The 22,129-nt window shown below is 32.6% G+C and overlaps 2 protein-coding genes and 1 pseudogene across 2 annotated transcripts; 1 reads left to right on the forward strand and 2 right to left on the reverse strand.

Moving 5' to 3' along the window:
• The first annotated feature begins 1,077 nt into the window (after window positions 1–1,077).
• LOC108823594 (pentatricopeptide repeat-containing protein At3g26540) lies at window positions 1,078–3,507 on the forward strand. Its single transcript, XM_018596833.2, has one exon. It carries the CDS (start codon window positions 1,111–1,113, stop codon window positions 3,205–3,207), a length of 2,097 nt encoding a protein of 698 aa, XP_018452335.1. The 5' UTR covers window positions 1,078–1,110; the 3' UTR covers window positions 3,208–3,507.
• A 7,953-nt stretch (window positions 3,508–11,460) lies between these two features.
• LOC108826265 (protein PECTIC ARABINOGALACTAN SYNTHESIS-RELATED-like) lies at window positions 11,461–14,345 on the reverse strand (annotated as a pseudogene).
• Window positions 14,346–15,582: 1,237 nt separating this feature from the next.
• Window positions 15,583–18,290, reverse strand: LOC108825989 (protein DETOXIFICATION 17). Its single transcript, XM_018599350.2, has 8 exons — window positions 17,872–18,290; window positions 16,991–17,535; window positions 16,838–16,924; window positions 16,711–16,767; window positions 16,381–16,619; window positions 16,158–16,276; window positions 15,989–16,075; window positions 15,583–15,892 (listed from the first exon to the last, which is right to left on the reverse strand). Exons 1-8 carry the CDS (start codon window positions 18,106–18,108, stop codon window positions 15,833–15,835), a joined length of 1,431 nt encoding a protein of 476 aa, XP_018454852.1. The 5' UTR covers window positions 18,109–18,290; the 3' UTR covers window positions 15,583–15,832.
• Window positions 18,291–22,129: the final 3,839 nt, after the last annotated feature.

Here is a 22,129-nt window from a genome sequence, read left to right on the forward strand (position 1 = left end):
GAATCCTTCATAAATTCTGTATAGTTATGCTAAGTACGGTTTTTATAAATTCGAATCTGCTTTTATATCACTGAGCTTGCCAGCTTAGCTTGGTATATATAACATATGAGTTGGTAGGTTTTAGTTGACCAAATGCAATGGACCAGTATATTTATATTTTGGAACCTATAGACAATTTAGTAAGCATATATATAAAAATAATTTATTTCAAATTTGAAAATCTGTATATGTAATTTGTTTCCTAACATTTTGGCAATCTTTGAATAGCCTATGCTCAGACCGGTTTTGCAAATGTATGTAGACTCGATCGATCCAATTCTTATCTAAGGCTAAAAGATGTTTTAGATCATTTCACTTTTCTTTAAGAAATGAAAAAGTAGAACGAATCATCATACATATATTGTAAACAATTGTAAGTTAGAAAAAAAAATTGTACATATGCATACAAGCAAGCAAGAAGCAACTATGAATGGCTCCGGTTTGGATACGAAAAACTCTGATAATACATATGAGTTGGTAAATTTTAGTAGACCAAATGCAATGGACCAGCATATTTATATTTTGGAACCTATAGACAATTTGGTAAGCATATATAAAAATAATTTGTTTCAAATTTGAAAATCTGTATATGTAATTTGTTTCCTAACATTTTGGCAATGTTTCAATTGCCTATGCTCAGACCGGTTTTGCAAATGTATGTAGACTAAATCGATCCAATTCTTATCTAAGTCTAAAAAATGTTTTAGATCATTTAACTTTTCTTTAAGAAATGAAAAAGTAGAACGAATCACCATAGATATATTGTAAACAATTGTGAGTTAAAAAAACAATTGTACATATGCATACAAGCAAAGCAAGAAGCAACTATGAATGGCTCCGGTTTGGATACGAAAAACTCTCATCGGCAGTACGGAATAATTACTTCGGTTATCAATTTGGTTTGATACAATTAAACCAAATTGATAACCGATGTAATTGGGCTTTCAATTTGAGCAATGTTAATTTTATTCTGACCTTTCAATTTGCAAAGGCCCAATATTAAAACTAATTGGGCTTTCACAGTGACCCTTTTAAGATTTTGTATGTTTCTTTTCTTACAGAACCTTACACATGGCACTGACCGGAGTCTCTGCCGCCGTTGGCCGTGTCCTAAGCCGCCAGAAAACCCGCAAACCTATCCTCAACACCACCCGACCCGGAAACAACTCAGCGACCCACCACCAAATCCTCGAGCAACTCGAAGGCGGTCACATCTCCAAAGCAGTCTCTCTCCTCTTCCCTTCTCTAGAGCCAGTCTCCTACTGGCTATACGAGCGTCTCCTCCGCTCGTGCTCCTCGAAATCGCTCGTCGTGCAAGCCCGCAAAGTCGTCTCCCACCTGGTGACGTTCTCTCCCCTCCCTCCGATCTTCCTATTGAACAGAGCGATCGAGACTTACGGCGGAATCGGGTGTTTGAGCGATGCGCGCGAGCTGTTCGAGCAAATGCCTGAACGAGACGGAGGTTCTTGGAACGCTCTGATCACGGCTTGCGCGAAGAGCAGAGACCACGGCGAGGTGTTTCGCACGTTCGTTAGGATGAACAGAGACGGGATACGAGGGACGGAGACGTCTTTCTCGGGCGTGTTGAAGTCGTGCGGTTTCGTCTTGGACTTGGGGCTGCTGAGGCAGCTTCATTGCGGTGTGGTGAAGCATGGGTATTCGGGGAATCTTGATTTGGAGACTTCGGTTGTTGATGTTTACGGCAAGTGTGGGGCCATGAGCGACGCGAGGAGAGTGTTTGATGAGATGGAAAGGCCTAGTGATGTTTCTTGGAATGTGATTGTGAGGAGGTATGTTGAGATGGGTTTGAATGATGAGGCCGTGGCGATGTTTTTCAAGATGCTAGAGTTGAATGTTCGACCTTTGAATCACACGGTCTCTAGTGTGGTTTTAGCTTGTTCGAGATCACTGGCACTTGAGGTGGGAATGGTGATCCACGCCATCGCTGTGAAGCTTAAGTTTCTGCCTGACACGATTGTTTCCACTTCTGTGTTTGATATGTATGTGAAATGTGGGAGACTGGAGAGTGCTCGTAGAGTGTTTGATCAGACAGAGTCTAAAGATTTGAAGTTTTGGACTTCAGCTATGTCAGGGTACGCGATGAATGGTATAACTAGAGATGCGAGGGAGCTTTTTGATTTGATGCCGGAGAGGAATATAATCTCATGGAACGCTATGTTGGGTGGATACGTGCGTGCTAGCGAATGGGATGAGGCGCTGGATTTCTTAACCTTGATGCGCAGGGAGGTGGAAGGTATTGATAACGTCACTCTAGTGTGGATTCTGAATGTCTGCTCAGGTGTTTCGGATGTTCAGATGGGGAAGCAAGCTCATGGTTTCATCTACCGGCATGGTTACGATGCTAATTTGATTGTAGCGAATGCGCTTCTTGATATGTATGGCAAATGCGGCGCCTTTGGGAGCGCCAATGTTTTGTTCCGTCAGATGAGTGAGCTAAGGGACGAGGTTTCATGGAATGCTTTGTTAACTGGTTTAGCTAGAGTTGGCAGGAGTGAACAAGCCTTATCTTTCTTTGAAGGGATGCAGCTCGAGGCAAAGCCCAGCAAGTACACACTCGCTACTCTCTTAGCGGGTTGTGCAAACGTTCCTGCGCTTAGTTTAGGCAAAGCAACCCATGGTTTCTTGATCAGAAACGGCTATGATCTTGACGTTGTTATACGCGGTGCTATGGTCGACATGTATTCCAAATGCCGATGCTTTGACTATGCTATCCAAGTATTCGAAGAGGCGGCGGCAGCTACAAGGGACTTGATGCTTTGGAACTCAATGATCCGCGGATGCTATCGTAACGGGAGGAGCAAAGAGGTGTTTGAGCTGTTCATGCTAATGGAAGGTGAAGGAGTGAAGCCTGACCATGTCACCTTTCTGGGGATCTTGCGTGCTTGCATACGCGAAGGCCACGTGGAACTTGGCTTTCAGTATTTTAGTTCTATGAGCACCAAATACTTTATATTGCCTCAGGTTGAGCATTATGATTGTATGGTTGAACTTTACTGCAAGTATGGATGTTTGCGTCAGCTTGAAGAGTTTCTTCTCTTAATGCCTTTTGATCCACCTGTCCAAATGTTGACAAGGATGCATGATGCTTGTCAAAAGTACGGATGGAGTAAGTTAGGAGCGTGGACTGCTAAAAGGCTTCATGAATGATCGTCATTCGTCACCTTCAACCACCATATATGTGAGCATATATATTATGCATTTAAGAAGATTGCAGACAAATCACGTGTGTCTTTGAAGACTAGGATGAGGAAAGGGGATGAAGCCGTTGCCACAAATTTAGTGCGTGTAATCTCTGTTTTGTATTTTTCAAAGAAGTCTGATATCTCCCTGAGACAGATCAATGTGATGTGATTTTATTTGAAATGTAAAATACAGAACCATTTGTAAATAGTAACTGATGTCTTTTTGGCTGAATACAAGAATTGAAGTTATATATTATTATTATTATTATTATTATTTTTTTTTTTTTTTTTTTTTTTTGTTCAAACTGGGCGTTTCATTAGATTAAATAATAATAGAGGTTCTGGCCCAAAAGACCTGTTTTGCCAGAGTATCAGCCCTGGAATTTTTTAAACGAGAAACAAAAGAGAACTTAATAGTCTTAAATGTGGAAGATAGGTAGTAGATGTCTTGAAGAACGCCAAATATCTCTAGGTTCATGGATCGACGGTTGATTGTGGAGATCAAAGTCTGTGAGTCCGACTAAATTAGGCATTTATGCTTAGTACGGTTCAGAAGCTCTTCTCCCAACTGAGAACTTTTGTTTTGGCATTTTCCTCATCCATTTTCTTTTTGTTCTCGCTACCATCCAGAGCCAGCTCAAGAATTTTAAGAATTTTAATGCGAAAGATAAATAAATTAAACCCTTAAAACTAATATCGATTTAAAGTTTTTGATTGTTTTTTCAAAAATATTTTATGAACAAAGTTTGTACGAAAACAAATATATATTTATTAAAAAACTATCTTAGACCTATAAATATTTTTAACATAGAATTGCATGTACTTTTTTTTTTAATGGGCTCTTAACTAATAAAAGATAGGGGACATCAGAGTCAGTTACGTTACGTCTTTTGGTGAGGCTCGTATCAGAGGATATTTATTATTGGCCAGACACACAACACAAACAGAAGGTGTGGTTCCTTCAACATACGAGACCTCTTAGTCAATGGCTTCATGAGAACCTGATACTTCATATCTTCCAGTGCGCCAATCAATCTTCATGAGTAGAGTTGGTTGTTTTAGTATCTGAATTTTTTTTGTTGAAGTGTTAGTATATGAGTTTGCCAAAGAAGCCAAATATTTGAACTGAGATGATTTAACACTTTTTCGCATTCCAAATACTCTTTTAGAATATATATATATATATATGCATAATCACTCTATTGTTGTTAGTTGTTGCTCAAAAAAATGTTCGTTAGTTGCTAAGATGCAAAATGTCATAATCCTTTTTGGATGTTTTTATCGATTTGTAGTTTTTCCCTATTGATTTAAAGACACAAACAGAAAAACAATATAAAAATTTGAGAAAACCTAATTTTAGAGTTTAATTAATTACTTTCTCCTTTCATTTTAATTATCATTTTAGGTTTATGCACATATATTAAAAAATATTTAATTTTGTTCATTTTCAAAACAAAAATATCATTATTCATAAATTTAACCATATTTTAATTAATAGAAAAAAATAAGAGAATTTTGTTAATAATTTTTTCATCAAATCATAAAACTACATTTATTTTGAATCCAAAAATTTTCTATGCAGCGAAAAGTACACTGAAACTGAGGGAGTCAAGACCTGGTGTTCAAATTAATTTTGACATAACAAATTAAATTAGAGAAGTGCTATCATTTTGTTTTGCCGTTGAGTCTTCTAGCGAATATGAGAAGATAACATGTACATCTATGTGAATTATGAAGTCCATGGCATACTTGAATACTTTTTCGTGTTTCTTTAGGATAAGAAAACAAATACATGTCTAATGTAAAATTACATATTCATGTAAGCTGACCCTTTATTCTATGATTTTGTTCAAAAATAACTTATTGAATGAGCCTCTTTTGACTTTATTTTAACATTTATCTTATAACATTATTTTCCAAAAACAAATTCTTTAACATTACTTGAAAAAGTATTATCTTTAAATTTGTTATTATTTAACATTTAAAATAAAGTTTGTTGTTTGAAAACTAAATATTAAGGAACCAGTCTTAATTAATACAATGTGAGTACATGAACTATTCTATTGTTTAATTTTTGAGAGTTGTTGAAAGCTTTATTTGTCGTTGGATCCGAAGTTGAGCGATAATTTCATGTTTTAAGGTTCAGTTTATTCCTTCTTTTAAAGACTTGTATCGTGTTAATGGTATTGTCAAAAGTAAAAGCGTGTGTTCACGGTGTTGAGGTGAGCAATAGTTACATATTCAAAACAAAATTTGAAATGAGTTTAACATAATAATGGAATTTGTTTGTTATATTACTTTATATAATCGTCTGGCATGCTTAAAAATTTAACTATTTCTTCTTATATAATATATATATATTTTTTATAGATCACAATCTCTAAGTTCAGTGAACCTGTTTTAAATCAGAGAAAGAATCATAATCGTCAAAAGAGTAACAGACCAACTACTGATAAATGTAGATATTCTGTATTCAAAGAGAAAATAAACACATGACTATTTAATATTACAATGACATGGCACTATGATTGGCTGTGAATATTTTTGCCTATGTGGCATGCTTTAAAGGGCTTCAATTTAGTCCATTTTATATAGTAGGAAATTTTTTCTTATTTAGTTTTATAAACTACTCAAAACTAAATGTTCCAATGTTTTTCTTAGATCATATGAAACACATCTTCATTAGACCTCTATTTATATGATAGACAATTTCCTTTAACATATGGATATGGAAACATAAATTAACCTAAATAAAAAATTTACTTTTTCCTATTTCTAATTTTTTTGTATTTATCATATTAAAATGATTATGAACAAAATAGATAAATAGTTTACATGCATGTTATGAGTTCCAAAATAAAAAAGTTTACATACATGTTATAAAAATATTGACCGTGTGCCATATTTAACCTTTGACAAATATTAAATCATTGAATGTTTGAGTAATATTTTTTAAAGACGAAATTGTTTCAAAAATGTAATAATATTTAAAATATTTTGGTTAGATGCATGCCATAAGGCGAGAGTTAGATACATCAAAAAAAGATATTAAATTATAAACATTAAATATTGTTTTACAAGTAATTCAACGATATTTAAGTTTTTATATACAAACTGGTTTACTGTTGAAATAATTAATAGTAACTGAAATGGTTAAAATATATTTTAGAAATTTGAAATATATATATATATATATATAATAGGCAAAATTTAGAAAGATTAAAAATAAACATTCAGTTATAAATATACATATTATTCTACAAATAATTCAAAAATATTTAAACTATAGCATAGACAGATTTTATTGTTGAAAATAATTAATGGTAACAATAATGCTTAACCATATATATTTTGTAATATTTAAAATACGTTGAACACAAAAACTACATAATATTAATAAAAATCGTTTTTTAAACTTAGAATTTTCCTAAAATTCAGCTAAATTATTTTAGGAAATATGTTGAACACAAAAATCTAGCTAAACTTGATTTATGAAATGATTTAATAAAATAAAAAACATGGATTACTTAAATGTAAAGTTATTAAATATTTTAGTGGCATAAACTTGTAAATAAATAATAAATCTTAAAGTTATTTTATATTTGTAAGGGACCTATTTGTAATTTTATTTTAATAATATAGATTCTCCACGCATCAATTTGGTTGTGTTGACAATGTCAGAGATTCGAGGACAGACCTTTTCTTACCCGACGGAACTGATGCAGCACATCCTCACACTATCTTGTCTTATCCTCGTCTTGATTATGCTTTTCACTTCTTATATTACTTGTTGGACTTGTAATTAGTCATGGGCTCTTACGGTCTTTGTAAATAACGTGAATATTAGGCTATGGTTTCATTAGTATTTTCTATTGAAGTTATAATTTATGCCACTTGTAAACCACCGGTATTTTTGTGGAAGCTCATTTGATCCAGTAGTTTAACTAAGTGTTTATTAGAGGGAACCAAATCAAGATCTTCGAGATCCAGTTTGGGAGAGGCTTACAAGAATGGGTATTATCAAAGACGAACCGTAGTTTATTTTTGGTGATCTAAATAAAATTACGGGAAACCATGAAAAAGTGAAGGGACCTCTTCATTATTCGGATTCTTTTCTTTTTCTTAATAATATGATTCAAAATTGTGGTTTGATAGAGTTCTCGAGCCTAGGAAATACTCTCTTCTGGAGGGGACGAAGAAGGGGTGGGGGGAGGGGCATATGGTTACATGTCGCCTTTGATCAAGCATTGGAGAATAATGAGTGGCATAACTTGTTCCCATGTTCTTTTGTGGAATATCTGGAGATGATCGGGTCAGATCATATACCAATAGTGGAAACTATCAATGATAAAGTTCTTAAATATTGTCGACAATTTCGATTTGATAAAAGATAAATTGGAGAGGATGGATTGATGGAGTCTAGAGCGAGGTTGGGGGGGGGGGGGCGGAATAGTTGATAAATTCATAATTGTCGTCATAAAATATCGGTATAGCAGAAGAATAAACCACCATGTGGGAAAGAAAAAATAAGTACATTACATAAGGCATTTGAAGAAATTCAAAATGATATGACAAAGTCGCATAAACAGTAAACTATTGGGCCATAGAACATTTCCATTTGTCTGAATTGAGCTGGGATCTTCTACAAGACTCCTCTTAAAAACAAATAGTCGATGTGGGATAAATTCTGTTGTTGTTTTTTCCTGATTCGCGCATTTTAACAAGAAAAAAGTTGCACCAGAAGAGAATTGAACTGAATACTCTCTTTCCGCAACAAATGACTTTCGTACCACTGGCCTAAGTTGTTTCTACATCTACCTTTCACTTGTATTTATATTACATATATTTATAATTAAAAATAATAAAAATTAGTCTCCGCATATCCGACTAATTTCCGTTTTTTGGCAATTCCTTAGGCTCTGTAGTACTGCATGACTAGCACCTATCATTGTTGTGAACAAAGCGTATAGTTAAATATGACATGAATGATTACATTTAATTTGATACTTTAAATAATAAACTATGATAAGATTTGCGCATTGCGCAGGGTGAATTTTATAATAAATATTTTAAATATATAATATTGACAAATGATGTCAAATCAGCAATATCTCGGTTTTATAGGGATAAACATGTCGGTTTAATTACATGTTTAGATTTTGTTTAAAAAAACTACGGATTTAGATTCGATTTGACTTATTAAAGTCTAAGAGACCCTTAACCAAAGTAAATTCAAATTAGTTTTGTTTGATTTGTGTTCAGTTTTATTTCGATTTGGATTGTGTTCGATTTAGTTTTAATTTATTTTGTTTTGTGTTAGATTAGTTTTATTTTTGTTTTGTTTGTGTTTGTTTGATTCAATCGAATTGATTTTTCTAGTATTATTTTAGTTACAAAAATATAATTGATAAGAACATAAACAAATCATCATTTGACACTAAGACATTATTTGCTTCATTAATATTAGTATACATTTTTAGTGGAACCTTCGAATAATTCAGATATTGATAAATTAATTGTATGATTTTAAATTTTAATTATTTTATACCTTCTTCGCTTATTCACCAATCTTTCTAATTAATACAAACATTCCTTTTACTGAAACTTATGAAAATTATATACTACATATATCAATTGCACGCATCATATTGTGCAATATTTTATATTTACTACTTATTTTCTGTTTTTCTGCAAATTATGAAATTATAAAATTATAATTTATATATTAAATAACTAAGAAATCAATTACTATATGTAATAAATGGTGTGTGCATATAAATCAAACGATCACTCTTGTATTTTGCAATCATTTTATGATAAATAAATCAAAACAATCACTCTTATTTGTCGTATATAATATGTAATTAAATTTAAATGATATTAACATATATATTATTTTTAATATTGATTTTATTTAATGAGGTTTCTACTCATATGATTTATGATTATTTGCATATTTGTGAAACAAAATTTTACACCAACGATTTTTTTAATGTGGATGTTTAGTAGTTTTAATGATTTATAATCATTTAAAAAAAACAATGAAGATTTCAAAATTAAAATATTAACTTTTCAATATATGTTCAATGCAAATATCAAAATATTAGTATATATTTTCATACGATGTGTAGTTTAATTTAAACGATACGAAATATATATATATATATAAACCTATTAAAATGAAATTATTTATTCATACGGTTTTATAATCATTGTACCTAATATAAAAAAAAATAAACCTTGATCACAAAGTTTATATAAGATTTAATAGTTTTAATAATTTATACTCGTTTTAAAAAATTCAAAATACAACATATACAAAAAAACCTAATTTTTATTATATTACTAATGTAATTTTGTAATTTATTTTAATAATAAATAATTAAACAAAAATGATAGAAAGTATACAAATTGTTATCAAATCTTTATTATTTAAAATTATTAATTGTTGTATATATATTTTAATCTCATTAGGTAATTCCGTAGGTTTTGTTTAAGGAAAGATATATGCGACCAATGTAATGCTAGAGAGTATAATTTTTAGACTATAGTTTATATAAGGTGCTTTAGAATTCTTTTGAAATAGGATTTGGAAGGCATACACAAGTGTCATATAGGATGGGTTACTTTTTTAATTCTTACAAAACTAAGGTTCATATTTTTTAAATGATTCCCAAATAATATATAGAGGATACCGTAACACTAAAAGACATTTTTTTTTCAAAATAACACATGCAAGATATTATTCTATTAAAATAAATTAAGTAAAAATAAAATAAGAATAGACAATAACAATTTTTTGTAAATTATCTTTTTATGTAGAACTTTGTATAACCCGTAGAACCGTGCATGCGAATTTTATATTGAAATAAACGTAAATAGTATATAGTGTGAACGCATTTATGTAGAGTTTAGCTGAGAGTTCTCTGCACGTGACACTTAAGTGTATTTGTTCTCAAATCGCTGTGAAACTGCCACGAGATTTTTAATTTCCTTTGCTCATCTTAGTCTTTTCTATTTTTTTAATTAAATGACGGATATGTACTCATAAATGTTAATTCATTTGTTTCACTTTTTATTGGTTGCTCCTTTTTTCCATTGAAATTTGTTTGACTTGTGCTAAAAATAGTTTTTATCTAATATTAAATTTAGCTAACAGCATAAATAGATTATTACTACATTATATAAATGTTGCAAAAACAAGATTAAACATATTGAACACTGAATCCTTATCAGACTATCTTTGATCAAAAAATGAATCTTTTTATATGTTCTGTGCTCGTTTTGGCTGGTACAGCTTATTCATGGAATCATGTAGAAATTCATAATCAACTCGGTCCTGCTATTGTTCTCCATTCTCACTGTAAGCAAGAGATATCCATTTTTCGATTTTATCCCAAAAGAGATAAAATTTAATGGAACTCATATCATGAAGCTGAGGGATTTTAGATCCAATAAATTATAAAAAAGACGAAATACATTGTCATTGGCGATATGATAGATATTACATTGATGTTCGAGTATATCGACAAGCAACTTTACGGCGAAATGGCATAGTACGTTTATGGGAAACTAACTAGAAAAGATGGAATTTACTTTAAAACGAGTCGTAACAGACAATATGAATTTAGATTTCATTGGAATGTTGGTAACTAATTTTTACTAAGTGGGTCTACGTGCCATGCACAAAATTATAATGATATTACTATGTACTTTATTTTAGCAATGTGCGGATCTATATTAATTTTTGTTTTTATATAATTTCAAACTTACCAAAATTGTATATTTTAATTTAAATACCATTGTATATATTCTGTATTTATAAAATTATAAGAATAAAATACTTTTTAAATATTTAGTAGCTTGTTCAACGCACATAAATTGCTAGTACTTTTAAATGTGTACATAATATATAATAATTCAGATTTCAAATAACACAATAAATATGTATCAATTTTAGTTACATATTAATAAATTTTATTAGATAGTTGATGCAATGGAATAAATATTAATTGTTATAAATGTTGGCTAGTATTTAATTATTGAGACATGAGTAACAGTGATTAAACAAACGCAACTGCGAAGTGTGAGATAGGGATGACAAATGGAGCATGTATTCTTTTTTTTTTTGTCAAAAAGGAGCATGTATCTAGGTTTAAAGACATTGTACAAGTGTTTATTCTGCAAAGTCCACCTACTTTCATCTGCTCAATGTATCTTCGTAATTTTTGTTTTATCTTTCACTAGAAACTTTACATAATTTCAAAATGATTACAAAGACAAAGGCTTTGAATGGTTAAAAACAGAGAAAGAGAATAAACTACCACCCACACCTCTATAGTATCTAGCTCCTCAAGACAAAAATCCAGACCAAAACTCAACTCCTCTCTTTTCTTAAAGCTAATCATCAGTTCACAATGCAAAACCAAGAGCATCATTAAGCTTTACACATACATGGAGTGAGAGGATTTTCCCAAAGATCATAGTTAGGGAAAGTTTCTTCAGGCAAACCGGTCCTTGTTTGATGTGTTACAACTACATCCTCCACAAAAGTTGCCCATCCCATGTAAGGATCCCCAAATGATTTCGACATCAATCCTTTATCCGGTTTGATCGATTTCTGGCTATGACCCATGTATCTCCTTGCTCCAATGATCAGTTTTGCAAAGTTCCCACCGTGTGTCATCACAAACACATCTGACTTCAAACAGACCAAGAAATCTAGAGCAGCCAGGCTTGTTACGTGCTTTCTAAAGCTTTCTAGTTCCCCTTTCCCTGCTAAATCCTCCTTTGTCACCTGGTTTTTTGAAAGGAAGATTGTTTGAAAGAGACTAAGCATGCTGATGATTTTGATGAGATGTGTGGGTCCTCTGTGTTCTTACCAAATTTGGGAACATGTTTCTTAGTGGAGCCATACGGTTTTGGCCGCCGTAGACTTGACCAGATGCTACATAAATTTGTGTTTCTTTTGGATACCCCATTGCACGTAGGATCACAGCAACTTCTCCCGGCTCAAGAGGGCATCGACCTTCTTTGCGCTTCTGCAAGGCGAGCTGCCAGAGATGGGAACCATTCTGCAATACAACATGTCAAAGCAAATTCGTCAAGGTAGCGGTTGAAGTTGTTTAGGCCCACCAAAAAAAAACAAGTAATCAAAAAAGTTCACCTTGAAGCGCCGAGGCCATTCCTTTTGTCTGTACTCCGCCATTCTAGCTTTCTCTTCCCTAGTCCCCACAAAATCACAAAACGACAGACCAACCATTCCTTTCTCGAATCTAAGATGAAGAGCCCTGTAACAATGAAAGAAAAACAAGTGAGATACTTAAAGGTAGGTCCCAAGTTGATACGAAGTTCTATGTGTTTGATGATATATCTCAATTACATATAAGGATTTGTATTTCCAGTGCGGTTTCTCATTCTAGAAGCAATTGAATCAGCCATTTGCTCAATCTCCGGGAGAAATTTGAGAGCATGATAATTTACACGGCATCTTAATCTGTTGATTTCTTGAGGTACATTGCTCATACCTGAAAATTTTCAAGTAGATAAGAAATTTTCTAAAAGCCTGAGTCCTAAATTTTAAAGAATATTAGATTTTATATACCCAAGTCGATCTACAAAAGGCTTCAATGCCATTATTTTCTTCTCCTTTATCCGTGGCAAAACATTGTCTATATAGAATTGTGCTGCTGCATATTTGGGAATGTTTTTGACTGTTCTTCTGCAGAAGAAAATTAAATTAACTCGGTTCAAAAATCTTATTTTGAAAAACAGATATAGAACACAAGGAGCACCAGATGAAGCCATAGCTCATTTTTTGAAATCTTGAAACAAGTATATATCATTATCAAAATAAACAAAGAGGTGAAGAAGCAAACCTTATACTAGAGAATAACTCTGCTTTGTCAGTGAACCAGTCAGGTATATCTCTAACGATTCGGACATCATCTTTCAAGTAATCAATGAAATGATCTACATCAAAAATGTCTTCAAACTTCCTGTAAAACCAAAGTTTACAAAATGCACTGTTATCATACACTAGAATACAAAGTAACAGCATACTTAGAAAAGCAATAATAAAAGAGGAAATGAAACCAAATATTTGAATAAGCATATATTACGTTTGGTCTTTCCAAACTTGGTCCTGCTTAAGTACTGGTAGAATCAGAGTTGCATTCATAATCTTGGCAACAGCTACTGCATTACAGATCTGTGAAAGGAAAAAAAAAATACCATAACTCAATCTTCCAAAATGAGAAAAGAAAAAGAATGTAAGATAATACATACAGCAATCCTCTGCTTATTCAAACCACCTTCAGCATGAATGAAAACATATCCATTTGTTTAATTCTCAGGAAGAATATCTGAACATTGAAAAAAAAAACAAAAAGTTAAGTGAGATTTGGTAATAACCAATGTAAATGGGCGGGTCCCTTATTAATTATTATTACCTGAGACTCCACCAACCCGGCGCTCAGCGCAAGGCTTCCAAGAAGTAGTAGCAGACAGAGGATTCTCCCAACGAGAAGCTGACTCCTTTACCTTAAAACAAATGCAATCAAAAACAAAAGTTAGGAGACTCGATCAAAATCAAAAACTTTACAAAAAAAAAACACTTACATGAGGACAGTTCAGCACAATCCCATCTTTCTTACACAAGTAAGCTGCATTCTGCAAAATCATAAAATCAAAAAGCTAACACCTTTTTTCGAATCAAATCGAATCAAATCAAATCGAATCTTCTTCGTACCAAGTGGTTAACAATGGCGTAAACGGAGATCAAGCTTGCGACGGAGAGGAAGAGTACCAAAAAGATGGATACTTTACTACTACTAGTCTTCGCCCTAAGATCGTCGCCGAGGAGGAAATGAAACCACCAGATCGGACGGTCTCGATCTCTCGAGGGATGGCGCTCTTCTTCGTCGTCAGAGTGATGAGGAGACGAATACGACGTGGAGTCCTCATCTCCGGCGGGACCACGTAGCGGAGAGGAAGAAGATCGGCTCCCGAGAGAGGAGCTCGAGTGACGCAACTCCGCCATTGCTTCCTTCTCAATCTCTCTGTGGATAGCACAAACAGTGTCTTTCAGCTTACTATAGTGAGACGCTATCAAACAAACAAACACTAAACAGACAGAAACTAAAAGAAAGGTCTCAAAAAGAGTTTTTTTTTTTTAAAAAAACAATTCTTTTTTAATAGAAAGTCTAAATCTGAAAACATATAGTTTCAAATATAAGTTTTTTAGTTATTTATTTGTATTTATATATCTATAAATCAACGGTATAAGACTCTTTTGTCTGTTAAATGAAATATATTTTTGATCATTTTTTCTTTAAATATTATTTAGACTCTTTTGTCTATTTAATGAAATATATTTATATATTCTAGTGTAAATCTCTTTTAACAAGATTTACACTAGACTCAAAGTCACAAAAAAACTTCTTTGAATTCTATTGTTGCAAAGGAGCATGGAAAAAACAATTTTCCAGGGTCATCAAGCTAGTCAACAATTTACGTGTGGTGTTAACGTTTCAGTATAGAGTGCTTTAATCTCTTTAAATATCTCTACAGTTTTTTTTTAAAATATGCAATGGACGAACATCCTAAACATGTCCGACTGATATCATTTAGGATGTTTTCTCACCATCTTCTTAAATCCAGTCAGTAGTTCACAATTTTCTTTAAATCCAATCAGTGTTTCTGCGCTAATAGAATGTTAGCTTTTAGGAATAAAATTAAAATTATGCAAAATCCTCAAGTGTTTCTCGTTATTAAAGAACTAAATTATTAGTACTGTTAGGATATTGAAGAATATATATCGCATTTTAATGATTGACAGGCAAGAACAATGTGTTTTATGTATCCGTATAATTGTTTAATAAGTGGCAAGTTGGAGATTTGGTCATTCTCCATTAACGTATGAGATGTTTTTTGAAGCATATGAGTTTTGATTATGTCAAACTAATGTTTGGATTAGTTTGTCAGTGAATTTCAATTTTGATTTTGAGGCAATTTGTGTGCAGTTTTTTACTAATCCTGAGATTGATCAAGATAGAGCTTTGAAACTTGTAACTTTATTTTTGTTTCCACCATTCATGTGTCTTTGTGGGTTTTTCTTTTAAGAACCCTTGGAACACTCAAACTAATTGTCTCTTAGCAAAACTTCTTAACTTTTTTTTTTGGACTGCAACTTCTTAACTTAACTTTATTACTTAAATATTCATTAAAACTCCATTAGGGTTTCCATGGTTAACCATGCTCCGTAAGCAAAGTGCAACATATCTGTCCGAGTCCGTCCAACTGGATTGTAAAAAGCATTAAAATAATGACAAAGATCCAATGATAAGCCATTGCGTAAACGTTCTTATTACTTTTTGTTGTCTCTTGCGAGTAGAGAAAGACTTGCTCTTTACAATGGTTCTATGAGAAAGTTAGACCCTCATTCACAATATTCCATTTTTCAAACTGCGCTCGAAGTACGCGGCTACCGCAAATATGGACTTGTCTCATAAATTATTCTAGAAGAATCAACATACTTGTTATTCATTAACGTGTTGAGTTATGCCCATTTGCAAATCCAATGCTTTTCCTCATTTTGGAATGACATCTTTGTCATCTTTGTCTCCAACTCTGTTTGTAGCTTTCTTTGCCTATTCGTATCAAAACAAGAGACATGCAGAATCTCATCAGCTTATATATATACATAAACTTGGACTGCTCAGTTGTTAGGTAAAAACAAAAGTTACCTCTTTATCCCAGTTTGTGAATATAGTGACCAAGGAAAGACCCAACACTTGAACAGCTAGTGCTGTCACAATTCCAAGCCAAAGCCCCTGTAAAAAATTGACATAGCAACACAACTTTAGTAGTTGCTATAAACTAGTATTGGCTAAGTGATGTTTCCTTGGTAATTACCCGACCACCGATGTGGAAATGGAAACCAAGCACTAAACCTAACGGAACTCCTACAAGATAATACGATCCCAGATTTATGCACGCTCCTATTTTCTGCCATCCACATCCTCTAGCAACCCCTGCATTAAACCGGGATTAACCGGACTTATATATATATAAGCCGGGAACCAAAACCAATCTTTTGTTATATTACAAAACATGATTGTGTTGAGTGGGCAAGAACCTGAGAGAACGCATTGGAGACCATCTAGGAAGTTTCCACAGGCCACAATGGGTATCATGGACGCGGCATATGCGATGATTTTCGGGTCACTGCTAAAAGCTCGACCTAGAACCTTCCGAACCGACAGCAAAACAGTCACGACCACTATACCCTCGGCTACTGCTATACCTACAATGACGTACACAGCCAGCTTTGCCACTTGTGGGTTCCCTGCTCCTAACTCGTTCGAGACTCTTATACTGCAAGTCAAAGAACAAGAATCATATATAGTTTGGAATAAAAAAATTCTTTTAAGTGCTTTATTATATTTATTTTCACAGATGTACTTACCTTGCAGCACCACCAAGACCAACTGAGACTTGCCAGATTGTTAGTGAAGTGTTTAGACTGAAAACTTAAAAGAACTTGTGTTAATCAAATTATAACAAAGAAGTAGGATCAACTAACAGAAACTCACCAGATTGAAAGAACAGAAGTTTCTAAAACCGGGTTAGGAAGAAGCCCTGATGCTAGAACCAAAAGCTCAAAGGACCATAGCTCCAAACTGTTACAAAGACAGAACAGGTTAACTCCAGACACACTAGACATGAACTTATGTTTCACAGCTTACCAGACCATGACTGCTGAAGGAAAAGCAATCTTAGAAAAGTCATAAATTTCTTGAAACGCCTCTTTTGAAAACCCTGTCCAGCTATGCGAGCAAGAAGCTGAGAACTTGACGTAGAGAGATAAGAGAATGACATTAAACCAGTAAGAGATCGAAATCGCCAGAGCAGCTCCTCTGTATCCTAAACTCGTCTTCAACACAAACAACCAACAAAGTAGCAAGTGCAGACAAGTGGTGATCCCAGAGCAGACAAACACAGGGAACACATTGTTCTGCGCTTGCAAGAACCTGTTGATACACTGAAGCAGTCCGTACGCGAAGAGACTAGGGATCATGTACCTCGCGTACGAGCCAGCAACACTTGAAATGTCTTTGTTTTGGTGAACAAGCACGAGTATATGTTCTGTGTTAAACCAAACGATCGAGAGAGGAACAGAGAGTAGTAGAAGAACAAACATTGCTCTTTGCATCTGAATGCCTAGCTTCCCGTACAGTTTTGCTCCGTACGCTTGGCCACATAGTGTCTCCAAGGCACTCGCTGTTCCCAACTGGTCACACACAACACAGGAATAAGCATGTACATTTGTAATAATCATGGCAATTCAGTAAAGATTTTAAGAGCTATATAAGCATTTTAAAAAAAATATATATATAATTTTTAAAAATAAATTGGGATTATTTTATATCTAACTCTTTCTAAAATTTTGGGTTGATATATAGGCTTAATGATTCACTTGCATATACTCGGTACGAGGACATGCCCTAGTAATAATAAACAATCTTGATTCCCACACATGCATAAGAAATAAAGAAAACGATTTAAAGGACCCCACACAAAGACAAAACTACTAATTATGAAAGTAACCATGAAGAAAGGAACGTACGAGGAATGTGAAACCGGTGACGGAGGCAAAGGAGGTGGCGATGGAGGCGGCGGAGAGGGGAAGAGAGCCGAGATGGCCAACGAACATGACGGAGATGACTTGGAGAGAGTATTGAAGGAGGCTTACACCAATGAGAGGCGCAGAAAGCCATAGCTGTTTCTTCACTTCTCCCTTAACACGCATCATCGTCGTGTTTGTCTCTGTTATCAGTAGCGGAGGAGTCACACCATCAACCATCTTCTCTCTATGTCTTTTTCTTTTTTTTTTTCTTTTTTTCCGAAAGTAATAAGAAGAAAATAATGTAACAGAACTTAAGAAACAGAGAATGTAAACAAACTCCCTGTGTCTTTCTCTCTGTATTCCTGCTTTCTAGGGTTTCTTGTGGAGCCGTCGTTGATATCTATGCTTTCTCTACGGTTTCTCTAATTATATTTTCTGTTTTAAATCAAAATTTGCTATTTAATTCCTACTATTTCTCCGCAGATTCTTTTTATTTATTAATATTTTCTACAAGATGAAATTAATGTTTTTATAACATTGCACATTATGATATCGGAAAATATGCTCTCAGAAAAATCCTTACCCGTTCTCTTTTTTTTTGTTTCAGACAGTGACGTTAGTGGCTCCTAGCTCTCTTGTCAGTTTGTCACGTTATGCTTACCTCTTCAGTCCTATTGGTACGAAGCGATGACAGAGACTAAAACGGCACAAATTCAGAAGAATCCAACACACACACTATAAATCATTCAAAGATGCTAACTAAAATGAAGATGCTGTCGAAGAAAAACTAAAATGAAGATCCATGTATCACACTTGTGATTACGTAAAGTTTCCTTACCACCAGTTCAATTTCTAACACGAAGGACTATAAATACTATTATTTTACTTTAAATATAGAGGAAAAATAATAGTACTTTATATAATAGAATTGTTCCAGTTTTAGAAAAAAATATAGCTCCGCTTGTTTGTTGCTCGTGTACTTAGGAGTGAACTTTGTGATGTCTTGGCTCCCCCCTACTGCTGTCTGCAGGTTTCAGTTCTACTATATCCTCTGGAGAAAGTCTCGTTTCCCTCCTTTGCTCTTAGGATGTGTTTTGAAAGATAAGGTCTTTGTGACCCCCTTGATAGAGTCAAAATTGGTTTGGGTTCGATCTGTAGCACTTCAAGTCCCACTGAACTAATTAAGTTCAAGACCCCAATCTCCTCCATTACCTCAGTATGATGGTTCTAGGCGTGATTTTACCCATCTGTTACCTCAGTATGAGGCTTTTAGGCTTTGGTTTAGCCTTCCCTTACCTCTGTGTGAGGTTCTGTTACCTCAGTATGAGATCCATTTACTTCAGTATGAAGTCGTAATTTGAAATCTACTCCTTTTGTGTTCATTGCAATATATCTGTATGTTGGTTTTCTTAACTAATATTTCAGGAATACGCTTTAGTATTTTTTCAACAAAAAATGTGAGACTAGTGAGATTTGCCATCATAAAATGGTTCCATTTCTTCTTACATTTACAATTTAGTTACACTATTAAAGATATTTATATCAAAATGTTTTATGGTTATTGGGTGCAAAATTACTCTATTATTTTTTTGACATCTAATCACCATATTTCATTAAACTGGTTCGAGAAGGTCAGTTTGAGCTAACTCCGGTGAAACCAAAATGTTTACATGGGAAAAAACTAAACTTTTCGCGCGATCTCTTTTTGCAAGGAGGTCAGCTCAAAAATTAAACTCACGATAAATAAAGGATAGTGAAAATAAAAAAAACAGAGAACGGAGCTGAGAAAATTATTCTCATTCCGAAGCCAAATTAAGCTGGCCAAACTTCTTCTTCTTCGATCAGCTTAACCATTTGCAGGAAATCTGATTCTGAGAGAAAATTCTAACAAAAAATGTGAGAGGTTTTCGGAGGTTTACATATATATGTTCAGACTTAAGGTTATTGATGAAAAATCTACTCTATTAAAAACAAGTTATGACTTATTTCATGTGTAATTTTTCTATTTGGATCATCTCTTAGAAAATCACTTAAATGAATTTTTGTATACATATTTGAAATATTTTTATTATTCTAAAAACAAAATATATATTCCTATATTTTGTCTGAATTATATATGAACAAAATATTTTCATTTTTCACTTTAACAAACCTTTTAAATATTTAATTAATTTCGCAATTATTTAAAATATAAATGTACATTTCATTTTTCACTTTAACAAACCTTTTAAATATTTAATTAATTTCTCGATTATTTAAAATATAAATGTATATTTCAGTTTTACTAAAAAAACTTTTAAGTTTTTAATTAATATGTAACTATATTAAGGTCATGTACTATTTTGTATTAAATTTGTGATATTAATTTAACTAATATTTTTTCAATTAAATCTTCGATCTCTAAAATTTAAAATTTGTTTATTCAGAATTGTGTACCACACTATTGAAAATATGCTATCAATATGAATGATTGATTATAAATGATATTATGAACGTGCATTTAGTTCATGTTATTAAATATAGTAGTCGGTTTAATTTTATATTTCAATAATAGAAGTATATGACTGTTTTATTTACAAAAAAGATTATCAAGCTCTTTTTATATAGACCATATTCATATATTATTCATTAATGTAATTGTTTTTGTTTCTTTTATCTTGTGCAATTTTGAAAGTCCAATAGATATTGTACCAATTAATATTATTAACAAAAATGACAGATGAATGATTGAAAATATATATTTCATGTGAATATTTTTATTTTCAGTGCGTTTGTTATCAAAAGTAGCTGTAGGTTTAAGTTTTAATTATGTAACGTGATTATGATATACGAAGAATGGCAAATAATTTTTTTAACATTGAAAAATTCATTGTAAATAATCCAAGATATTCGGCGTCAAAAATCTAAATCCCCAGTAGATAATATAAGAAACCTCAAAAAAATAAATAACAAAGAGAAAATTTAGGTTTAAAAGAACAAAAACAAACACAATGCATTACAATTTCCGGTTTAATGAAGCAGAATTTTTATGAATTACACTTAATATATGTTATTCAGTCAAAGATTTAATTCATACAAATAATTCGATTAGCATATATGTGTATGACCAAAACCTAAAACACAAGTACAATTTTAAACAAATTAATAGCTAAGTTAATATTAAATTAAACAGAATTTGTCGTAAATATCACATAATGTGAGGTTTAGTTAATGTTCATGTTTTAATAAGAAAGATATCACTAATAATTTGAAAAATTAAATTACTGCACACTATGAAATTGTTGTGTTTGAAAATATTGTATTAAACTATTAGCAATATGGGAAATATAAAAACTATATACCACTAATCATGTAAATCAAATATTTATATATATAAAATGAAAATAATCATCCGTACAGTTGTGCGGATCAAGATCTAGTTAGTAAATATTAAAATTGGAAGCTAAGTTGAGAAAAAAAAGATAGGTACATTGCTAATAGATTTTAGCCACATATTTAATCATTCATCGTTGCTTATATATGGTTGTCACTAATTGCTATTTTTAGGCGCTGACCATATCAAAAAAATACAATATTGTTTGGAATAATTGTGACCACGAATGTTTTAGGATAGAAGAAAAATGGATCTCACCACTAAATTTCGGTTTTTTCGGATTATCCTACAAAAAGTTTTCAGAAACTTATGTATATATGTTCTCATTGTTAAGGTTTTCTACCATAAACACACTGAACATTTATCAAAAAAACACACTAAACATTTATTTACAGAAAATTGTTACAATGTCAACATCTAAAGTTACTATTTTTTGTATTGTCTTACTTTTTTTAACTAGTTTTCATGAATGTACGTCATACTACGTTTCTACCAATCATGTATCATCATTACAACTAAAACAAAAATATATTTAATCATTTTATAACTGTTTTCTTTATTCATGCAGGTGCCAACCTGAAAAAAACTACTGCAGCATGCGTCTCTAGACCACAACATAAAGATTGGTGCTGCAACGTGGGACATAAGCAGTGCCGAATCGCCAAATCTGAATGCGAGAGAATTTGTATCCAGGGGCGCACTTGAATTTTCAGAAGAGTATTTTTATAATTATATATTTCAAATACTTTCATACTTCTATTATCTAACGTTAAATAATGAATAACAATCTCTACTCCATGTGAGGAGCTACTATTAAGTGTAAGGAAAATTTTCTTCCAAGAGCGCTCTCTCTCTATATATATATATATAAATAAAAAAAAATTC

This window comes from Raphanus sativus, chromosome 9 (genome assembly GCF_000801105.2).
Source record: "Raphanus sativus cultivar WK10039 chromosome 9, ASM80110v3, whole genome shotgun sequence".
In the NCBI taxonomy this organism is placed as follows: domain Eukaryota; kingdom Viridiplantae; phylum Streptophyta; class Magnoliopsida; order Brassicales; family Brassicaceae; genus Raphanus; species Raphanus sativus.

Excerpts from the sequence above, each read along its gene's own strand:
- LOC108823594 (XM_018596833.2), top strand. The coding sequence starts at position 1,111 with ATGGCACTGACCGGAGTCTCTGCCGCCGTTGGCCGTGTCCTAAGCCGC.
- LOC108825989 (XM_018599350.2), bottom strand. The coding sequence starts at position 18,108 with ATGGTTGATGGTGTGACTCCTCCGCTACTGATAACAGAGACAAACACG. Across the intron at positions 16,620-16,710 it reads GGTCTTGGTGGTGCTGCAAG|TATAAGAGTCTCGAACGAGT; the intron begins GTAAGTACATCT and ends TTTGACTTGCAG. Across the intron at positions 15,893-15,988 it reads TCACAAACTGGGATAAAGAG|GCAAAGAAAGCTACAAACAG; the intron begins GTAACTTTTGTT and ends TGATACGAATAG.